The 21,931-nt window shown below is 46.2% G+C and overlaps 1 protein-coding gene across 1 annotated transcript in view; it reads right to left on the reverse strand.

The window, feature by feature from the left end:
- Nucleotides 1-21,931, reverse strand: part of LOC147663160 (disintegrin and metalloproteinase domain-containing protein 12-like) — a 280,469-nt gene that overhangs the window by 131,204 nt on the left and 127,334 nt on the right. The window contains exon 9 of the mRNA XM_086950624.1: nucleotides 18,986-19,116. Within this exon, the coding sequence (XP_086806750.1) occupies nucleotides 18,986-19,116 (131 nt within the window). The remainder of the gene's footprint in view (nucleotides 1-18,985; nucleotides 19,117-21,931) is intronic.

Genomic DNA, 21,931 nt, shown 5'->3' on the forward strand with positions numbered 1-21,931 from the left:
TTATACATGCGGCCTTCACGCTTTATGGTTAGCACAGTGCCCACCATGGCACCTGCTTTATTGACTGCCATGAGCATAACTTGATCTACACAGGCACTTTAGGTTTCAGCCCAGCGCCCACTTTCATGTTTGCAACACAGGCGGACGCTGTGCATTATGTTTCAACACAACTCTCTGTAAGCTGGAGCTGTGCTTTATGTTTCAGATCGACTCTATGGGCAGGCGTTGTGCTTTATGCTTCAGCATGACTCTCTGTGGGTGGGCCCTCTGCTTTATGTTTCAGAGCGACTTTGTGTGTAGGCGCATGACTTACTTTTTGTACAACCTATTGTGCTGCTAAATCTTTAACATCACATTAACCATTTAAATCCACGTTGCAGCAAAATGTGTCCTTTACATTCTTCACTGTAATGAACTCTTATTGGGATGAGCTTTGTTCTCCAGAGTTTATCTAAGAATGTAGGGTTAAAGTCTTGGCTCCCTATGAGTATTTTGTGTGAGCATCTGTAAGTGGGTTTACATCCCTATGTAATGATCATTACCGGTTCAACTCTGTTAGATTCTCTGTTCAAGGGCGAGGAGCTGTTGTTGTTGCTCACCACATAGGACAATGTTATACAAGGGAATATTAATGACATTTTAATGATGCGATTTATGCTTTCATGTTTACTTTTCCTGTACCTGGATATTGATATTTTTTGCATTTTGTAATGGCTTTAGTTTTTTAGATTGCATCACCCTTTTCCTTTATATTTCCGGTTTGTGTTCTAGTTTATTTTTATTTTTAACACAGGGAGTTCGAAAAAAAAAAAAAAAAAAAAAAAGTGCATTGAAACTTCTGGACTCTTTTGTGTTTTTAGCGGAAGGTTTTAAGGCCATATTACGGCTGAAGAGCTAGGTTGCTCATCTTCATTAAGGTACCCCAGTGGAGAACCAGTCTAACCTCTCTGTGGCCCATGTTGCCTCTGATAATGCTCAGATGAACAAATGCTTAGCGTCATGTGGGTCGGAGAGGTGCCAAACCAAAACCGATGTGGACGTATTCTGTGAGTAGAATCATAAAGACATCGAAGTAATATGCTAGAAGCCTTTGTATGTCGCCCAGTCTGCCATCATCCTGTTTTTATGTGCTTGACAGATTCAAACTAACCCTGGTTTTTAGTTGGGCAATGGCCGTTTGATCAGAGTACAGAGATCTAGAAGAGATGCTGATGAGTTTCAGGTTTCCATATTATAGTTTTATATGTTTCTATAAGGCACTCATTCTGCCAATCGTATAGCCTTGTGATGGCATTGCTTTTGGTAAATTTATGCCCAGGTTTTAAAAATTCCATCACTGACGTCATTCCGTTGTGAAATGCAGTTATCGTTGGAATAGTTGTTGATAATTAGATGTTGAACAGGCTGGTGGGATGTTGCTGGAGGTTTATGCCAACTATGTAATTTGACTTTTAGGAGTTGGTTGCCGCTTCAAATAACTCCTAAACGTCCCGTCCTCATTGTTAAGGGACTTTCAACAAACCCATGCAGATTCCCGGTTCCTTATCTCGGCTCCCGATTCAGGCTTGGGAAGTTTTCTTTTTTCATCTGATTTTAAACTGAACCACGAAAAACGCTTTGTATTTGTTGTTACTCAGTATCTTGTCAAACATGATTTATAACGTTTACACAAAGGCATGTGATTTTCACTGTCCTGAAGAGGATCCCATAATCTGCTCTTAAGGGATCGAAACGTTGTTGACACCATATGTACCATATGTTTCTAATAGTGCTGAATTTCAAAATGCAATGGTACTTCTCTGTAAATCAAGTCTAAAATATTATTGTACACAGACTTTATGTTCTTCCCTGAAACTCCGCCCCACCCCTCCCTTCTATGTTCCCCATGTATGTTCTTGAGTTGGATGCAGGTGGCGTCCCACTAAAAAAATGTATTTGATCCTTTTGTCAAAACGAGTATTAATGAATAAAAACTGTCCGGCTGGACAAAGAACATATTGTCTATTGAGCATATGTTAACCAAGTGCTCTTTAAAACTTTTTTCTGTCTAGGGACCACTGTCCTAAGTAAAAAACACCAGTGGTGTAGCCATTCCCTCAATGCCCTGCTGTTAGTTGTGGCTGCTAATTGCGGAAGTGGTGGGAACCACCTATCCAGCGCGGTGTTGAGCACAGCGTTGAAGTCTCCTACTATTAGCTATAGGATCCCACCCCAGGGGGATAGCACCCTAGAAAGACTGTGCCAGTAATATGATTGGTCCGTGTTAGGGGCGTAAATGTTTCCTAGTAACAGTTGCTTCTCATCAAGGCGGCCCCTTACAAATACATAGCAGTCGTATGGGTTGATTACCGTCTCGCCTGCCATTAAGGGAACTCCTGGCCTTATCCCAAATAATCGTATCCCTAACATGTGAGGAGTAGCATCTGGTGAACAGCTTTCCCGGCCATTGGCTCTGGAGTCTGTGGACCTCTGGCTGTGCAAGATGTATCTACTAGAGGAGTGCTATGTTTGTTGCTCAACGCTTGAGGTAGGAGTATGTTTCATATCAACACACCGGTGTGTGCATTCCGCGCATGTTCCCAGTGAATATGTTAGTGGCGGGCATAGTTTGCATAAGTGGGAGCCTTGGTGTGAGTAAGCTGGCTGTGTACTGGGGGGGCGATTCAATGTCATTTCTTGTGTTGCAGGTGGGGGCCACTACCATGTGATCAGCCTCTGCATGTTTGCACTAAGTAACCTGTCATAAAACAGAAGACGGTTAAGAAACAGGAAAGAAGGGAGAGAGAGGAGGATCTAAATGGGTGGAGAGCAGAAGGACAAAGTGTTTCCGTCCAAACTTTGAACTATGGCAAGTGGCAGTTATCGACTAGTGAGCGCATGAAGCCTTATTTTATGTGATGAGGGACCAGTAGAGGTTAGCTTATGAGGCTAGGTGGGTATTTTGTAAAGGTATGTGACCCAAAGGGGAAGCCCTCCCTCCCCCCATTATATCAGTGATTGTGAGGCATGTACGCGGTGATGCATTGAGATATATGTGGCATCAGCTTTAACAGTTCAAATTTTCTCATAAGCTGTCTGCGGCGTTATGTATGGAATCAGCCTCATATCCCATTCAGTTGGCCATGTTGCAGAGTAGTTATCATCAGTGAGGGACTGGTCTTATGCGTCAGATAGCACTTTTCATGGTTTCGGTACTGAATCTTTGCAGCTGTTTGCAAGGCCCTATCGTCTCTCCTGTAGTACTTGTTCTAGGTTGGGAACCACTGGCAGGAGTAGAGACTGGTGTTTATTACATTTGCGCTTTCCCCTGCGGGGCTCTGGGGGATCCGTATTCTCCTGTGTGCGTGCTATTGAGCGTTGCATCATTATATTGTGCCCAGCCACCTCTAGCCAGGTCCAGCTCTCTTCCGGCAAATTGAAGAAATGAGTAGATCCGCCTGATATTACGCTAAGGCGGGCAGGGAACAGGAGGGAGTATTGCATGCAGAGTTCCCGTAGCTGTTTCATGACTGCCAGGAATGTTCCTCTTCTATTTTGTACCCCCAGGGCATAGTCTGGGAAAAAGAGCACTTTAGTATTGTCTGTATTTGTCTCCCCCAATTTTCGAGTTTCGCGAAGTACAGCATCACGGTCCCTGAAGTTGAGGAGACAGAAGAGGAAGGGCCAGGGGCGGGCTACCAGAAGAGGTTGGCCCGCTGGCACTCGGTGGGCTCTCTCTACCACAAAGTGAAGGAAAAGCCCTTCAGTTGGTAAGAGAGATTTCAGCCATTGCTCAGTGTAGGACACAGAATCCGACCCTTCTGTGCCCTAAGATTGTCCCACAACGCAGATGTTGTTGCAGTGGGACCTCCCCTTCGCATCCTCTATTCTGCGCTCCATTGCTTCCATGCGATCTCCCAACGCTTGTATGTCTTTTACTGCAGCTTTAGTTGCAAAGCAAATTTCAGCTAGCTCATGTTCTGTTTCCTCCAATTTATCCACCGATCTCCGGTGGCCTGCTTGCAGTGGCGTAATGTCTGAATAATCTGGTCTATGTGCCACGAGGGAGACGTGCGCGTCTGAGTTAATGAGGATCAGTTTCTCAACTGCCTGGAGGATGGAGTCCTGTTTTGATTCCAGTGTAAGGGCCACCGCCAGCGTCCTGTGATCCTATTCAGGGGAATGAATGCTACTAGCAGGCTGCTGGGCTGCAGGCCCCGTCCCGTCACGTTGTCTTTCCATTTCCGATGGGTTGTAGGAGAAAGGCAGTATTACTTTATACTGTTTCACCAAGCGCTGTTGGAGTAGGGAGTAAGGAGGGATGCAGTGGAATCTCCTGCTGAGGTCGGTTCAGGTATGGGGGTATGGCAGCAAATTCCGACAGTGTCAGGTTAGCTTATTGCCCTGCATGCGGCGTTCATAGGATGTTTAGGTACATGCTGAAGGGAAGTGGATTCAGGCCCACTCACATACAATTTCCGCATGGACGTTTATGCATAGGGACGCACTGAGTTCAGGCGCTTCCGTTTTACGTTATTGCAATCAGATCGTGAGAATCTCAGATCATATCTGTGTGGTGCTCTCTTTTCCCCTTCTCCAGACAGGTGTTATCTTCTTATAGGGAGGGCTACTGTCTGGCGGTATATTGCCAGGGGGATTAGCACAAACCTGTATATCTTGCTATGAGCCCAGCATTGGTGTCCTTCAGCACTGTGTCCTCCGGTGTAATAGCGCATCGGGTCGCTGCAGTTCCACCTGCCACCTGAGGCTGAGTGAGGACGTTAGTGCCGTCTTTTGTGTGTATGGGGTCAATAGCTTGGCCTGGGCCCGACAAGACCCCTGGGCCTCATCAGTGTGCCGTCGCCCCATCTCCTCAGCTGTTCAGGGCACTGTTAGCTCGGTGGAAGCGACAATGCTGATGCTCCAAAGAAGTATGCGGCAGCACCCAGGATCACGCAAGTCAGGCCGCAATGGGCTCCACGTTGTGCAGCGGTTCGCTGCGTCCTCAGGTAGGAAGGCACAGCCTCCAGGCCACCACGTCTTCACCATTATGCATGGGGGTTTGTTGTCAGTCCCTCGCATGTATCTCAGGAGCCGCAAGCCTAGGCCCAACAAAACTTCCAGGCTCCAGCAGCGAGCGTGGACGTCCGTCATCTTCTGGAGTGGCGGGGTAGTGCCTTGGCCCCAGCCCGCAGCTCCTCACAAGGGCACCCACAATCTCACAGCGGACCCACGTGAATGGCCAGGCACCTCTTCAGATCTGTCTGGGCCTGCACCCCAGTTTCTTGGGTGCTCGTCACCACCAGGTGCTCTGTCGGCCGTTGGCCCGTCCCCTGCACCCGCAGACTTAGTCGATGGTTACTGAGATTAGCCCGGTTAGAGTACTGCCAGGTCCCCCAGAGCAGGATGCGCTCCCTGCTGCCAGGCATCATCCACTTCAGCAGCTCATGTGCCAATCCACCATGCAGGCCCAGGCTCAATACGCACACCATGTCATAGCGCGTAGCAAGTGCCACACAGCTCCCGCGATGTGAGTCCCTCTAAATCGCAACAGGTTGTGCTGTCACCTTATTGAGCTTTCTGTCACTACGGTGACACAATCCACTGGGAAGCCTGATAAAACTTCTTTCAGACGGCCCTGGAAAAAGCTCAAATTGGAGGATTTCCATCGTCTCCTGCTCACCACCCCTCTGGCTCACTCGGATGACGTGGCAACCGGGTATTCCATCTTTTGCACCTGGATTGTTAAAGTCCTTGACGTACTAATCACAGCCGGTTGGAGTAGGAACCGACACTCTCAGCCTAATCCCTGCTACACGGAGGCACTCAGGTGTATTAAAGCTACCTGCCGACAGGCTGAAAGAGCATGGAGGAAGAACTATGATAAAGACCTGAAAGTATGCTACCTGGCCAAGGTAAAGACATATCACAGAGATGTCTGCCGGGCCCGAGCTGATTACTATGCACGGGAGTTCCAGGCGAGCTCTAACCCGTCCAAACTGGTCTTTAAAGTCTTGAAGGAGCTCACAGTAAACAGACTTCCCATTACTGAGATCTGTTCTCTTGCCCACTGTGAGCCGCTAGCCAGCTTCTTTGTGGAAAAAGTGAATGCCATCTACCGCTCTTTTCCCAAAGTTGACTCTGACAGTACGACCTCGACATTACGTACTTCTCAATGCTTGGCCTCTTTCCCTATACCATCGGAGCAGGAGTTCAATCTCCTAGCAGCCAAGGTCAAGTCTGGCTCACCAGATGATCCTTTGAGACCTGCCCAGTTTATGGACTCGGCATCTCTTTGCCTTCCCCCTATCCGCCATCTGGTGGAGCAATCCCTCACCATCGGTTCAGTTCCACCTAGTTGGAAGGCTGCCTGCGTCATGCCCATCATAAAGAAACCTGGTTTGGATCCGTCGAAGCCGGAGAGCTATCGACCTATCTCCCTTCTTCCCTGGGTGGCAAAGATTACAGAGGCCCATGTTAATAACATCTTAACAAACCATCTGGACCAGCACACCTATTAGATCCTACACAGAATGGCTTTAGATCTGGACATAGTACAGAGACGGCACTCTTATTCATGGTCGAACATCTCCGCTCTGTAGTAGATGCAGGTCAAACGGCGGCACTGGTCCTCCTGGACCTCAGTGCCGCCTTTGACACTGTATCTCACACCATTCTTATTCGAAGGCTTGGTGAGGCTGGTATTTCAGGCAGGGCGTTGCATTGGTTTCAATCGTTCCTTTCGGAACAAACCTTTCAGGTTGTAATGCCACCGTTTAGATCCAAGTCCCATGCCATCACTCAGGGAGTTCCACAGGGCTCGGCGTTGAGCCCCACTCTCTTCAACCTCTACGTTCAACCTTTGGCGGAGGTTGCGAAGAGTTGGGGTCTCACTATGGTATCATACGCCGACGATACCCAGTTGGCGGTGGCTCTCAACGGGGACTCTGGCCAACCGGCGTCGAACTTTGCGGACGGTCTGAGGGCTGTTGCTAGCTGGCTTACGTCCAACTGCCTTCAACTCAACGCCCTCAAGACTGAGGTGATGGTGCTGGGGAAACATCCTGACCGTTGGGGCGCCAGCTGGTGGCCTAAGGAGCTGGGACCTCCCCCTAAACCTCGGCGTCTGGCTGGATTCCAAGCTAACCTTCTCGTACCACACTAAGAAGGTGGCATCCACGTGCTTCGGCATTTTGCGTGGTTTGAGGCCTATCCTCAAATTTTTTTATGCCTCTACACGCCAGATGGTAATCCAAGCCAGCGTACTATCAAGGCTCGACTACGCGAGCTCATTGCTCTTGGGCGCCAACCAGGTGGAAGTCCTGCGACTTCAACGGGTACAGAACTCGGCAGCGAGAGCCCTGGTAGGCCTGCCACGCTTCTGCTCAGCCCGTAGCACAATCTTCAACCTGCACTGGCTCGCAGTAATCAGGCAGATAGAGTTTAAGGCCCTCTGCTTTGCCTTTAAAATTCTTAAATGTGATACCCCCATCATCCTTCAGCACCTTCTGTCTTTGTACCCCCCATCGCGCAGTCTTCGCTCTGCTAGCCAAAGTCTGGCACTTGTCCCCCGCTTTCAGAGATGTAGACTGGGTGGCCGATCATTCACGGTCTTGGCCTCAAAATTATGGAATGCACTTCCAGCCCACATCCGCACCCTGGATGACCTTTTTACTTTTAGAAAAGCTGTTAAAACCCATTTCTTTCCTCTGCCTTATTAATTAATTACTTCTTACCTTTTCCGTGTTTGTTATGTTACCTTCACCAGCTACAGCGCCGGGACGCCCCTTAGCTGGGGCAGCTGCGCGCTCAAAAAATTCAAATAACATAACATAACAGATGGTGTTGCAGGCTTCTAGATTTAAAATGGATAATTGGGCAAAGCTGTGGAGCATACCTAGAGTGTGTCCGCCATCTTGGCTGGCTAGCCACGGCCCCAGGACACGCTCTCTTCTAACGCTTTTTAAAAACTAATTATAGCATGGGCGTCGATCACATTTCCAATACAATAAGTCTCGCATTTGCAAGAGTTTAAGCTATTGGCATTGTAAATGACAATGCCTTTTGTTTATCTGTTTTAAAAACAACACATAAATAAAAGCCACTGTCATTTACAATGCCAATAGCCCAAACTCTCATAAATGCGAGACCTATTGCATTGCAAATGCTTGTTGTATTAGTTGTCTCCCACCTCTAGACTACAGCGGACCTCCTGCACTCGCTGGTGTTCACTATTAATGTGCTAAAGTCCCACCTCAGTCCCTGACAGATGCTCCCTTTCATCTGAGCTGTGCTGGATAGTGCAGTTTCGAGTTTATCCTCCTAAACGGTGAATCCAAGATATTCAGGCTATGATACCAATGGTTCAGCCTCGATCCTGGATTTTGGTGAGACTGACTCTACAGCTGCTGTTCCTCATGACCTCCTGCATTCTGCTTGTGACACATACCCGCTGGCATATATGGGCTCTGCAGGGGGACATGGTGTTCCATTGAGCGCAGCATCAGGGGAATCTCTCTTACATGGAATTGACCTTGTAGGGTGCTGCAAAAGATCTACAGTGGTGGTTAACAAACCGCAATTGGGTCAGTGGCTGACGTCTCTCCCTGTCCCAACCAGAGCTGACAGTAGTGACAGATATGTCACTCCTGAGTTGGGGTGGCCATCTGGGAGAGGTGGTGATTAGAGGTCTGTGGTATCTGGTGGAATCCGGGCTCCACACCAGTTCTTTGGAGCTCTGAGCAATCCAGCTGGCATTGAAAGCCTGTTTACCTTCAGTCAAGGGAGGTTGGTGCATGTGTTCATGGAGAACACCACCGCCATGCAGTACTGCAACAAGCAGGGTGGGGTGGGTTCATGGACCCATTGTTAAGAGGCCCTGCACCTCTGGACATGCCTGGAACAGCAGGCCATATCCCTGGTGTTTTCAACACCTGGCGAGTTCTCTGAACGCCAGTGTGGACTAACTCAGCCAAAGATGCCTAGCAGATCACTAAAGGCATCTCTATCGGAGATACTGCAAGATCTCTTTCAGCAGTGGGAAGAGCCTTGGTTAGATCTGTTCACTGCTGCAGAGAACGCTAAATGTCAGAGGTTTTGCAGGCTGGAGTTTCCAAGGCGGCTCTTCCTCTGAGACACTTTTTGTTCTGATTGGAGCTCAGGCCACCTGCACAACTTTCTGACCATACCAGTTCTGCCCAAAGGTCTCAAGAAGAACAGGAACAACCGGGCCCAACTTATCTTTGTGGCTCCATACTGGGACAGAGAGTTTGGTATCCTGAGCTATTGCCCATTCGGGTGGACCATTTGTCACAGCAGCAGGAGACGGTTCTCCAGCCTAACCTGTTGATGCTGCATCTTCATGCTTGGAGGTTGAGTGGCGACAGTTGACAGCTTCCGGCCTGCCAATCACAGTCTTCAATGTCATCTTGGCAGCCAGACATCCCTCCACCAAATCATTATACTTGCCGTTAGGGCTCGTTTGTAGCTTGGTGTGCAGAAAAACAGGTTGACCCCTTTTCTGCCCCCCTTTCAAAAGTTCTTCAGTTTATTCTTTCTCTTGCCCAGTAGGTCTCTGCTTTGGGCACCTTAATGGGCTATCTTTCTGCCATCTCACCCTTTCTGTGGTTGCCAGAAGAGCCATCCCTAGTCAAATCTCCTATTGTAAATATGTTGCTAGGTCATCCTGGACCCTGGGCACCCCCCAACTTTTTGCTGACTGGAACTGGTGGTAACTGACTCTGACTGACCCTGGGCTCTGTTTAACCAGGCCCAGGGCCAGTGCCAAGCTAAAAGGAACACATTAGAATACAGTTAAGACACCCAACATACACTAGGGTACACTATGGTATGGTGGGGTACCCCTGTAATTGGCATGACCTACCCTGTAAGCCCCTAGTAAGTAGTAGGGCAGGGGATTGAAACTACCTAGAAGTCTCCAGTATCTTGGGGCATGGCAGTTTAGAGGCCAGCAGATTTTCTGCACTAGCATGTGTGCAGTGCTGAAGCCTGAGGTCAGTTTAAAAGCATCCCTGGTGGCCAGAACAGCTTTTAAACCTTAAATTGTGCCCAAACTCGACTTTGGGGGTAGGGGGCCTTAAAAATGAAAAACCTACCATGTTTGTGCATATTAGTGACCCCCAGGGTCACCCCAAGGTATCCCAGGGGTGGGGGGTCAGTTATCTATAAGGAGCGCCCTTATAAATTGAGTTTTTATATGCCTGGGTAAAGTGAAATTTTACATTTCACTCCCCACAATGTATTAAAGAGCTGCTTGAATTCGACTTTGATGCTAGAAGAATTGGGTAAGGATTATCTGCAATATTTCTGCAGATTCAAAACCCCTGAAGTCTCCCCTAGTTGCATAGGGGGTGGGGGTCAAGTAGAAATTAGGGAAATACTTATTAAATATGGTTTTATAAGCCTTGGTTCTTGAAAAGTGGCCCAGGTTATTTTCCCTATTGCAAACCCCATAGCCCATAGGTTAACATGGTAGGAAGTGATTGATTAATAAATATTGATAGGAGAGGACTAGCCATACCATTCAAAGACTTCCCAGAATGGTAGTAGTAAATCCAACAATATTATATTGTTACATTTCTCCTAAAGTGTACATACAATAGGTTATGAGACTTTCTTGTTTGTAAGTCCAAATTCAGCCTTTCAGTGGTCTGCCCTGATTGGTCAGAGTTAAGTGGATTAGCCAGGTTGCTGGGAGGGCAGTGTGCTGTTCTATAGGAATACCTGACCAGGAGGTGGCGTCGTAAACTACGCTCTTCAAAGACAGAGGGGAGGCCTGGGTTTCAGTCCACTATGACAGTCTTGACCCAGAGTCAGGGCTAGGCTTAAGGAAGGTATGTGCAGATAGTAGGGGGGTGTTTAGCCAGCTCTTACCTCCTTACTGGAAAATCAGCCATTATGGATTTGGAAGAATGATGCACTCTGGGACAAACTAATGCCACACTCCACAGGATTTGGTCATAACTATGAGGAGTTGCCCTGCTCTCATTGGTCAGCAGTGACCTGGTGCTTGACCCAGAGAATTTTGAATAAGTATCTGAGAGGGGCAGAGCCCTCCAGATATTCTGCTTGAAACTGAATGAAGCAAGAAGTGCCCCGACCTCTGGAGACTGCACCAAGTGAAACTGCAGCCCTGTGGATTACCTTGCTGCCAAAGGACTCAAGAGTGGAACTCCCTGCAAGCTACAGGTTAACAGAGCTCACCTGGACAGCCCCACAAAGAATTCAAAGCCTGGAGTACCAGTGGATTTTTAAGGGTTTTGTTCAAGTGGATTGCGGAATTGAAGTTTCACACTTTCAAGGACCCTCTTGGAGATTCCAGAACCTTGGATTGTGTGTTGGATACTTTAGGACCTGCAAGCAGAACACCAGGAAGGTGTTCTAACTGGACCCCGCTTGCTGAAGAAGGCGGCCCACTACAGTGTTGAGAATTCTTTAGAACAATTTATAAAGGTGTGTCCCTGATAGAGAAAACGAAATGACTTAAGGGGAACTGTCGGTTTCTAAGCACTAGAAAGTAACTAATCTTTAAAAAATCATATCTCTGGTTCCCTACAGTGGATTATTTTCATTTTGGTGTCATTTAAAAGATAAGAATATTACCTATTTTTATAAATTGGTGTTGTTTTTTTATTTTGTGTTGTGTCTTAATTATTTACTGAAATTGTGTTTTTAAATGCTTTACATACCTGTCTTTGAAGTTAAGCCTGTCTGCTCGCAGCCACGTTACCAATGGTTGAGCAAAGGAATACTTTTCTAAGACCTATGCTGAGTCCTATCATGTATTAGTGGCCTTATTGCCAGTGGCAGACCTACATTTGCCCTGACCAATAACCCACTTTCCAACAAAATAGGTTTATGAAAGGTCTCCAACACATGTTCCCACCTTCACCCTTTATTGTGCCTCAGTTGGACCTAAATTTAGGGCTCACTTTTCTCATTTGTGCTCCCTTTGAGCTGTTACACACAACTGTCTTTTCAGGCTCTTTACAGTCAAACCAGCCTTTTTGGTGGCTATAATATCTATTCGGAGGATGAGTGAGCTCTGAGCTTTGTCATCTAAGCCTCTGTACCTCAACATCTTCCCAAACAAGCGGGTCCTTCACAACAGAGCTTTATTCCTTCCGCAGGTGGTCTCTCCCTTTCAGGTAGGCCAATCCATCACCCTGCCTACTTGTTTTTCATCCCTCTAAGGAAGAGGAGAGAAGCCACCATCTGAACCAAAAAAGAGTGTTGTCATTCTATCCTGACTGAAAAGAGTTCTGGGTGGACGTCCAACTCTTCGTGTGATATGTCGGAGCCAGGAAAGGGAAGAAACAGACCATCTCCGGATTGATTGTGCTTTGCATTAAAATCTGCTATGCATTGGCCTTGAAGCAACACTCAGAGAGTTTACCTGCTCATTCCACCAGAGTAAAGGCTGCAAGCACTGTGTTAGCATGTGGAGTCCTGGTCCTGGACATCTGTCAGGGAGTAACCTAGGTGTTTCTGCACACACTCACCATGCACTACTACCTGGTGATCACTGGACTGGGAAGAGTCCAAGACCCTCCTAACTCACCCAGGCCGCCGTCCACCCGCACTAGCATCCCCACGGCCCGCTAACGAAAAAACCCAAAGCAGAGACATCCCCCACCAACTGCATGCTCATAAACTGCAGATCAGCCATAAAACAGGCCACAGAACTATCTGAATCCATCCTGACATAGACATAGCATTCATCACTGAAACCTGGCTCAAGGACTCCTCGGCACCTCTTCTAGACACTCTTGTTCTCCCAGGTTTCACTATCACCAACAAAGACAGAAAAGACCAAAGAGGAGGAGGAATATCAGTCATCCACAGAGACAATATTTCCATCTTGGAAACAGACTCCCTCAACTACAACACATTTGAGTGCCTAACAGTCAACATCAACACAATCAATAACAAAACACTAACCTGCAACCTTATCTATCACCCCCGAGGCAACTTCACCACTTTCACAGAGCACCTGTCTGACCCGATCGCCCACTGCTCACTACGAGAGGCGAATAATCTAATTCTGGGAGACCTCAACCTACACTGGAATGAAGATAGCAACCCGCTAATTCAAAATCTGAGCGAATTACTTCATAGCAACAACCTCTCCCAACACTGCACAAAAGAAACTCACAACAAGGGAGCAATCCTTGATGCCATTATCGCCAAACGTGACACAATGAAGATAATCCACACCCTGCCCGTAGACAGGTCTGACCACCACCTAATCCTCTTCCACCGCACTCAGCCAGCCACTCAACAACCCTCCATCCAAGAAGAACCCAAATGGACCAGAAACCGTACCCAGATCAACATAACCGACCTAGAAGAAAAAGTCAATTCCCTCTTCTATACCTCCACGGGGGACCTATCCACGACAGAACTTACTGACCATTAAAACACATCCTTGACATCCATTCTTGACCAGATAGCACCTCTGAAACAAAAAAAAGCCAGGAACATTCCCTCAAGATCCTGGTTCAATACAGACATCAATAACGAAAGGCGGCAACTCAGAGCCAAAGAAAGACTATGGAGAAGCAAACCCTCCACCAGCCTACTCGAACAACTCCAAGCAGCTCGAAGAAACTACAAAAAACACATACGTAAGGAAAAGTCGAACTTTTTCTGCTCTGCCCAAGACAATGCAAAAAACAGGCCCAACGAGCAGTTCAAAATCATCAAACAGCAAACCACCAAACTCCAGGCCTCTAAAGAACTATGTGAAAACTTTGCCAACTTCTTGGAGGAAAAAATCTCCAAGATTGAGCTCTCACTTAACGTCACCACCAACCACGCCGGTGTAAGCATGCCCCCACTCCCAACTGAAAGCACACGCAGACCCCTCACTAAATCCTTCAATCCAATCTCGGAAGCCAAGGTTATCAAAATAATCTCCACCTCCAAACCCACCTCACATGTCCTTGATCCCATACCTTCTCAACTGACCAAGAAACTCAAACTCACAATAGCCCCGTTCTGGTGCAGAATCATTAACAGCTCCCTGAGAAATGGCATCATACCAGAATGCCTCAAAGAAGGCCAAACAACACCTTTACTAAAAAAAACAGGCCTGGACTCCATAGACCTGAACAACTTCAGACCCGTCTCCAATCTCCCCCTCCTTTCCAAAATTCTCAAAAAATGAGTCCTTTCACAACTGACTCAGCACATGGACAACATCAACCTTCTTGATCCCCACTAATCAGGCTTCAGAAAAGGCTACAACATGGAGACGGCGATCCTTAACATCACAGATGATATTCGCGAGTCACTCGATAACGATCACTGCTGCCTACTCATTCTCCTTGACCTATCGGCAGCCTTTAATACAGTAGACCACCATCTTCTCAAAAGGCCCTACAAGAAAGGGTGGGTGCAGATGAAACGGTCCTCTGCTGGTTCACCTCCTTCCTCCACAACTGATCGCAAAGGATAAAAATCAAAAACTTTACCTCCGACCTCCACCCCATCAACAGGGGTGTGCCTCAAGGTTCAGTGCTCTCACTACAACTGTTCAACATTTACATGGAACCCCTCACCTCCATACTTAAAAATGCCAATATCGCCTTCCATCTATATGCTGATGACACCCAGATCTATCTGGAAACCTTCTCCCCTGATGTCATCCTCCGACTAAACAACACCCTAAAAGAAATCCATCACTGGCTATCTCTAAATCACCTTAAACTTAATCAGGACAAAACAGAGATCCTCCTCATCTCCAACAAAGAAGAGAACCCACACATTGCACAATGGCTTAAAGCTCTGGATACTCTAAAAGACAACCTCGCCCTAGCTAACTCCGTAAAATCACTAGGAATCACCCTTGACCCCAAACTGGACATTACCAAACACATAAAAAATTCAGCAAAGACCGCCTTCCTCAACCTGAAACTTCTCTATAAAATTAAACCATTCATTCCCAACAAAGACCTCAAACAAGCCACTCAAGCACTGGTGCTATCTAGACTTGACTACGGTAACGCAACCCTAACCGGCACTGCAAAAACTCACCTAGCCCCCCACAAAACAACCCTCAATGCAGCAGCCAGAATGGTCACTGGAGTCAAGAAATATGACCACATCTCTCCTGCTCTAAGAGATATAAAATTGCTCCCAATTGACCAGCGGGCGTACTTCAGAACAGCCTGCCTCACGCACAAAGCACTACACACAGGGAAACCGGACTACCTGGCCGCCAAACTCAAAAAGGCAGGTCAGACAAGGAACCTCAGGAGTTCCAGCTCCCTCCTTCTCATCCCCATGAGAGCACGCAAACAATCAACCGCTGCAAGGTCTTTTGCGGGAAATGCGGCCAAAATCTGGAACTCCATCCCAGCAGACATCCCGTCCTTCACTAAATTCAAAATGCGCTTTAAAGCCCTCCTCCTCAACTCCATTTGACTCACCACAGCCAAAACCGAGGCTTCCTCAGGTCTCCTGAACTACCACATCAATGCATACAACAAGACCACCCCAAGACTCCTGAGCTACCTCATCAATGCATGCAACAAGACCACCCCAAGACTCTACTACTACCTCAAGAATTTGCAGCACCAGTGGACTTCCAAACGCTTGTTTGAGACTGCTTTATTAAATATCACCACTGAAACACTGTTGTAAAGCACTCCGATACCTCCGGGTCAGGCTAGCACTATATAAAACTCCGTAAATAAATCAATAAATAAATAAAAATTCCTGCAGGACTTTGTTGTGTGAAATTGTTTCACAGACCTACCTCCGGCGAGGTATTGCTGTTCTAAGGTAAGAAATTTGCGGCTAGAAGTCTCGATAAGATGAGAAATGTACTTACACCTAATCTGGTAGAGACCCCATCTAGCCACAGAATACTTCCTGACCCACCCATCCTCCCTACTCTGTGAACGTATTTCTAGGGACAGGGCTGTTTACCATTTCACACACCAGTGCTCAGTGTTCTTTATGGCTCTGCGCTCCTGGTGTGAAAAAAAACAAAAGAAACTGAATTCAGTGGGCTGTGGTGGCGTATCTATAGGAACCACACATGTCACTGCCACATGGGTGAAGAAAAGTACAGCTAAACTACACCACCACCTAGGTGCACGGCATACTGCTCACAAAAAGTTTCTGGATCCAGTCTGACGCCTGGAGATTTTATGTAATTTTTTTAAGCTGGAACTCTTTCCCAGAGGCATAAAGGCGCTGTAGCCGATTGTCCAGAACTGAGCCATGTCCGTAGACTCACCCTAGTAAGTAGTAGGAGGTAGCACTGTCTGTATACTATAGAGACAGGTTTTAAGTGTATTTCTAAAAGACAAAAGCTCTGTGATCTGTGGTAGAGAATTATAGAGTTTGTCTGCAGCGACCAAGAAGGCTCTGTATCCCCATTTCATCTTTCGGATCCTGGGTACTCAGACCAAATTACGATGTGCCGAGCAAAGGTTTCTTGCTGGAGTGTACCAATGAAACATCTCTTTAATCCCAGGAGAGCTAGTAAGATAAAGGGCCTTGTGTAAAATACAGATGGCTTTAAACATTGTGCTTTTTCTAATGCCAAAAGGTTTCTTTCGCCAGGTCGAAAATGGCAGTTTAACCTGCACACACAGACTCTGTAATGGCAGAACTCTGCAGTGGCAGGCTTGAGACATGTTTACAGTGCTACTTAAGTGGGTGGCACAACCAGTGCTGCATGCCCACTAGTAAAATGTAATTCACAGGCCTTTGACACATGTAGTGTCACTTTACTGGGGACCTGCAAGAAAATTAAACATACCAATTTAGTATAAGCCAATTCCACAATTTTTTAAAGAGACAGCAGAAGAACTTTAGCACAGGTTAGTAGTGGTAAAGTGCACAGAGTTCTAAGGCTAACAAAACGAATTATGCAAAAATTATGAGGAGGAAGAAAACATTTTTGGGATTTACCCTGCAAAAAAGGTCCAGGTCTACCAGTTATCCCTACAATAGATCTTTTAGGACCAATATAGATCCAAACTTTTGTTATTGGAAACACACAATGCGATATTTAATGATGTAACAGGCGAACAAAAGACACCTACAGCCTAGTGATGACTTAACTAGGTCTGGTAGCTCAGATCTAGCCCTAGTGCCCCTTATAGAACTAAATGAAGTTGTCACAGCCCCAGGGAAAGTGCCAGGCCCATATGGGGTACCAGTTGATCTTTTTTTTTATATAAACAATTTTTGTTGATCAGGATGACAGCCAATACATTTCTTACATAGTAAACATATAAGTAAACATATAGGCACCATTACCATCATTGGATTACATCATTAAGAACAAAGTAAAATGCCTACTCGGAAAATAATTGATAATAGCAGCAATACCAAGTATTAAAGTGCCAGAGTGCAAACAGTGCAATGCCATAAACAATAACAATAATAACTGATATAAAGGAGCAAAGGTGAAAACAGCAGAATTCAAACCCAAATAGCTAAAATAAAATCAATTCACAAAATCAGATAAACAATTTACCGACCTTCAGTAACGCCTTATCTGGTAGAGACTCTGCCTAACCACAGATTCCTTACCGACCCTTCCATCCTCCCCACTCTGTGAGCCAACTGCAGTTTAAGGAATACCCTTCTCTGAGACCTAGTTTTTCACATTAGTGGTCACTTCTCATCGTGGCTTCTGTATCCTGGAAAGTAACTGAATTTGATCCTGCTTGAGCTGCCTAAAAGCAGGGAAGTTGATTTAGGTGCACGCCCGAAGCAGGAGCAATCATGTTTCTCAGCCTCAGGGCCAATATCTGGCTCATTGAGGGGGGCCACACACAGGCCCCGCCTTACCCCAATATAAATTGCCCAGGCCCCGGAGGATGGGGTACTGGAGGCCAGTGTCTGGCTTGGGGATGGGGGGTCAAACATGTCCACTTCCCAAATTAAATTTAAAAATATACTGCACCACCCTGGGGCATGTCCCACCATGGGTGGATTTTAGTGGAAAAGGGTGTCCCACCATCAGGCCCGGACTGGCCGTTGTGGGCACCGGGCAATCCCCCAATGCGCCGCAAGGGTGGGGGCTGGTTTTGGGCCCAGGGGGCCGTTTTTGTCACAGGGCCGTTTCTGCAGCATAACTGCAAAAGCGGCCCTGTAACAAAATCGGCCGAAAACCGGCCCGCCAAAGAGCTCGAGTGCACCCCCAGGGGGCAGGCCGAGCACTTTGCCAGGGCCGGTTTTGGTTCTCAGTCCGGCCCTGCCCACCATTTTTTGTTAAATTGCAACATGGAGGGCTTTTCTGGGACACCTCCATGAGGACTAGTGGTCAGGGTATCTCTACGCTGCCCCCACCTCCACCCCACTCCACATTTTATGGTTGTTTTATTCCAGGACTCTGGGATGGAAACTTGAGACCAGGGCCAGACTGGCTACCAGGCGTTTTGGTCAGTTGCCAAACAGGGGCCTGATTTTATTGCCGTGGGGGCTGATTTATGTTGACCGGGACCTGCATTTGCTTCTAAGTAAAGAAAGCAAAACAAATGGTTTTAAAGCATACTTTATCAGATGAAGCTCCTGCTGGCCTACCCTTAACTATCTTCATATTCATCAAACGCAGAGCCCTCACAACTAATATAGAAACCATAGGTGGTGATATATGCCATGGGCTCAGACTGGGCTCCATTAACACTGTTTTTCATTCAAGATTGTGTACCTGCATTTTTGTATTCCCTAACTTTGCATTGCTGGTGCCTTCGGGAAAATAAATAGGGCAATGACATAGAAGACACAGAAAGAAGCAGGCTGCTCAAAGGCAGAGAACAAGTAGTTTGTCCAGATTTATGCATGTCAGTGTTTGCATGCCTTAGCGTTATAGTCAGACACACTTGCTTTGTCAGTGCTTAATAAATAGTATGTCAGGATCTGCAAACAATTGAAAAGCATTGTAATGGTCCTAGAAACAGTCTCAACACATCATTTCTCACCTATCATGGCTTTATTACCACTGACAATTTAAACATACCTTACTGGACATAAGCGTGACACCAACATCTGATGCTCAAAATGTGTACTGGAAGGACCATGGAAATGTACGGTTTTATTCACAGGATCTGCTGGCAAGGGCTTCTTTGGCGGGCTTGGTTTGAAAGGATCCTACAGCGAAAAATGTTAATCATTTTTAAATCCTTAAAAACTAAATGAATACTGTGCTCCACAAGTTGATATCACAGATTCCCAACATATATTCTCATCTTCCTTGCCAATATATACTTGTCCTACCTAGTAGTTGCAGAAATACCATAGAGGGGAAGGGTAGAACTCACCAAGTGGTCAGACTTTCCAGCACTGCAGGGGAGGGGCAATGGCAGAGCACCATAAAGTCAGTAGTGAGACTCACCTGTCAGATTTCTCTTTGAAAAGACTCGAGCATACAGGATACCATGTAAGCATGGGCGAATTTTGCGAATTCGCAATCCGCGAATTTGCAATCCGCAAAATTCGCGTGAATTTTTTTTTTGCGTGTTCGCGAGGCGCTTTGCGTGTTCGCGGGTGTTCGCGAGGCGCTTTGCAATTTCGCTGTTTTTTTTTTGCCTGCTTAATCACTGCCACCCTCTCGTTTTTTATGCCCATCTGCCCTCTGTACCACTCGTTTCTGTGCCCTTCTGCCCTCTGCCCCACTCATTTTTTGTCCCCTTCTGTCCTCTGTCCCACTTTTGTGCCCTTCTGCCCTCAGCCTCATTTAGAATGGCGCCGGCAAGCTGCCAGCGCCATTCTAAAATAGCTAGAAATAGCTTCAACAGGAAGCACTAATAGATAAAGTAAAGCAGGTGCTCCAGTTGAAGGTCAAATTAAGTTACACAATCATTAATCACCCCAAGTTTGGGGTGATTAATGATTGTGTAACTGAATTTGAGCAGCACCTGCTTTACTTTATCTATTAGAGCTTCCTGTTGAAGCTGACCTTTGTAACTATTTTAGAATGGCTCTGGCAGCTTGCTGGCGCCATTCTAAAAGAGTTACAAAAGTCAGCTTGAACTTTTGACCCAATCCGTTCCACTCACGGATTTTGCGGGAAATTCGCGAATCTCGCGGATTGCGAATTTACCGAAAATCCGTGAAATCCGCGAGCGGAACGGATTTTTCGCCCATGCTTAATACCATTGACCCTGTGGGAGAGGGTAGTGTGAACTGTGGCTAGAGGAATTATCAGGCAAAGAGCGTGTGCAGAGGCTGGACCACGGCATCCAGTGCCCCATTATCTTAACTTCCAGTGCTTGGGAGGTCATGTTATATTGATTTGTATAGCGCACTAATCGCCCATGAGGGTATCCAGGCGCTCAGCTGTATATGCTGAGGAGAGGTCAGCATCTATAGAGAGTGCTGCTAAATGCCAATGCCTCTACGAAACTAAGGATTCTCATATGAACATCAGAAAAGGCAGTCGCCAGTTTAAGGTTGCCAGCCAGGGAACAAACTACCAGAAATAAGAGGGCAATAGTCAGCAGCCATCAGTATAAGAGAAGGTTCTCTCCAGATGTAGCATTCAGCCACCAAGATTGAGGAGTCCTATTTCCATGAGTGCCTTCCACAAGTAATATCTGCTTTCAGGGGAATGAAGGAGACGTCCTTTAAGCAAGTAGAATTCAATGGCCACCTATCACAGAATCTCACAGATACTCTCAAGTTCAACTATTTGTACATTTTAATACACACAATGTACTTCTAAAACTATGTAACAAAAACAGTTTCCTTGACATTGTGGACTGTAAGAATTAAAAGCACACCCAATAAAGTGAACACAGAGACTCACAAATTTCAAGGAAGATATGTGGACAGGATCCTCAATCAGTAATCAAACTACTAAGTTTGTTTGCTGTTTGTAACCCAAGTTGAAGGCTGCAGTAATACCTTGCAGTACACAAAAAAGTGATTGAAGGAATGCTTGAATTAATGTTAGCTACTGGTGATCACTCGGGCCTCATCCCAATCCACCGTTATTCTGCACACCAGGCCACTTCAGTTTGGACCCAGCTATATGCAAATTAGTCTTGACCTTGATACAATTGGAACAGTCCAGGAGCAATATGCTCTTTAAGAGTGTAGTTGGAGTCCAGGGTGAAGGCAAGTGACAAGGCATTGAGTAAAAGTTGGGGTTCGAAGCCATTAAGGTTCATGTCATTGAGGTGGGTTTATAGAGTTTCTTGTTATTGTTCTTCAGTCCGGAGAAATGAATCTCTAAATTAAAGGCAGCTTCAATCGAAAAGCCACAGGATTGATCTGAAAAGTTATCCCAAATGTACCAAAAAATCATGAGCAAAACTTTACTGCCATTGAATGAACAGAAAGAAGGTGAGACGACAGCTAGACTTACTCTCCAGGAGCAAAATGAGCCAAATTTGATCATTGTTTATCAACATATTCTTTTATTGTAACTTTAGAATGGCAAACGATTGTAGAAACAATGTTTCCTTACTTCTGTAACTCACTCAAATCATCAGTAGCTGCTGGAACCAGAGAAACAATACAATTTGAAAACCTTTGGAAGAAAGATGACATTTTGGGGATAATATGAGCTGCATTATTGTAAGAAAATTCTGAAGTTGCTAAATATGTCACTCAAATGTCATGAGTTGCATTAAAGTTGAACTGTAGATAGTGCTCTAAACCTTAATTAGTTTGCTCTGTTTGTCCGTTGTACTACAGGTGATAGCCAGAGGAAAGAACTTTTCCAGTTTCTAATGCTTTAACAGATTGTCTAAAATTATAGTATAAGTCAAGCCATGAACACCCAAAAGATAAGTCAAAAAGCCTATGTCCCATTGCTCCAGCTGGTGGTGACTTAGATGAGTAAATGGGCCATTTTGAAAGGGTGTCTACTATAAGCATTACACAGTGTATGGTGGAAGATCCATTATAAAAATATGTAGCATTGTACACTAAGGGTCACCAGTAACTGGTAATGGGTGTT

This window comes from Lissotriton vulgaris, unplaced genomic scaffold, assembly GCF_964263255.1.
Source record: "Lissotriton vulgaris unplaced genomic scaffold, aLisVul1.2 SCAFFOLD_842, whole genome shotgun sequence".
NCBI lineage: Eukaryota > Metazoa > Chordata > Amphibia > Caudata > Salamandridae > Lissotriton > Lissotriton vulgaris.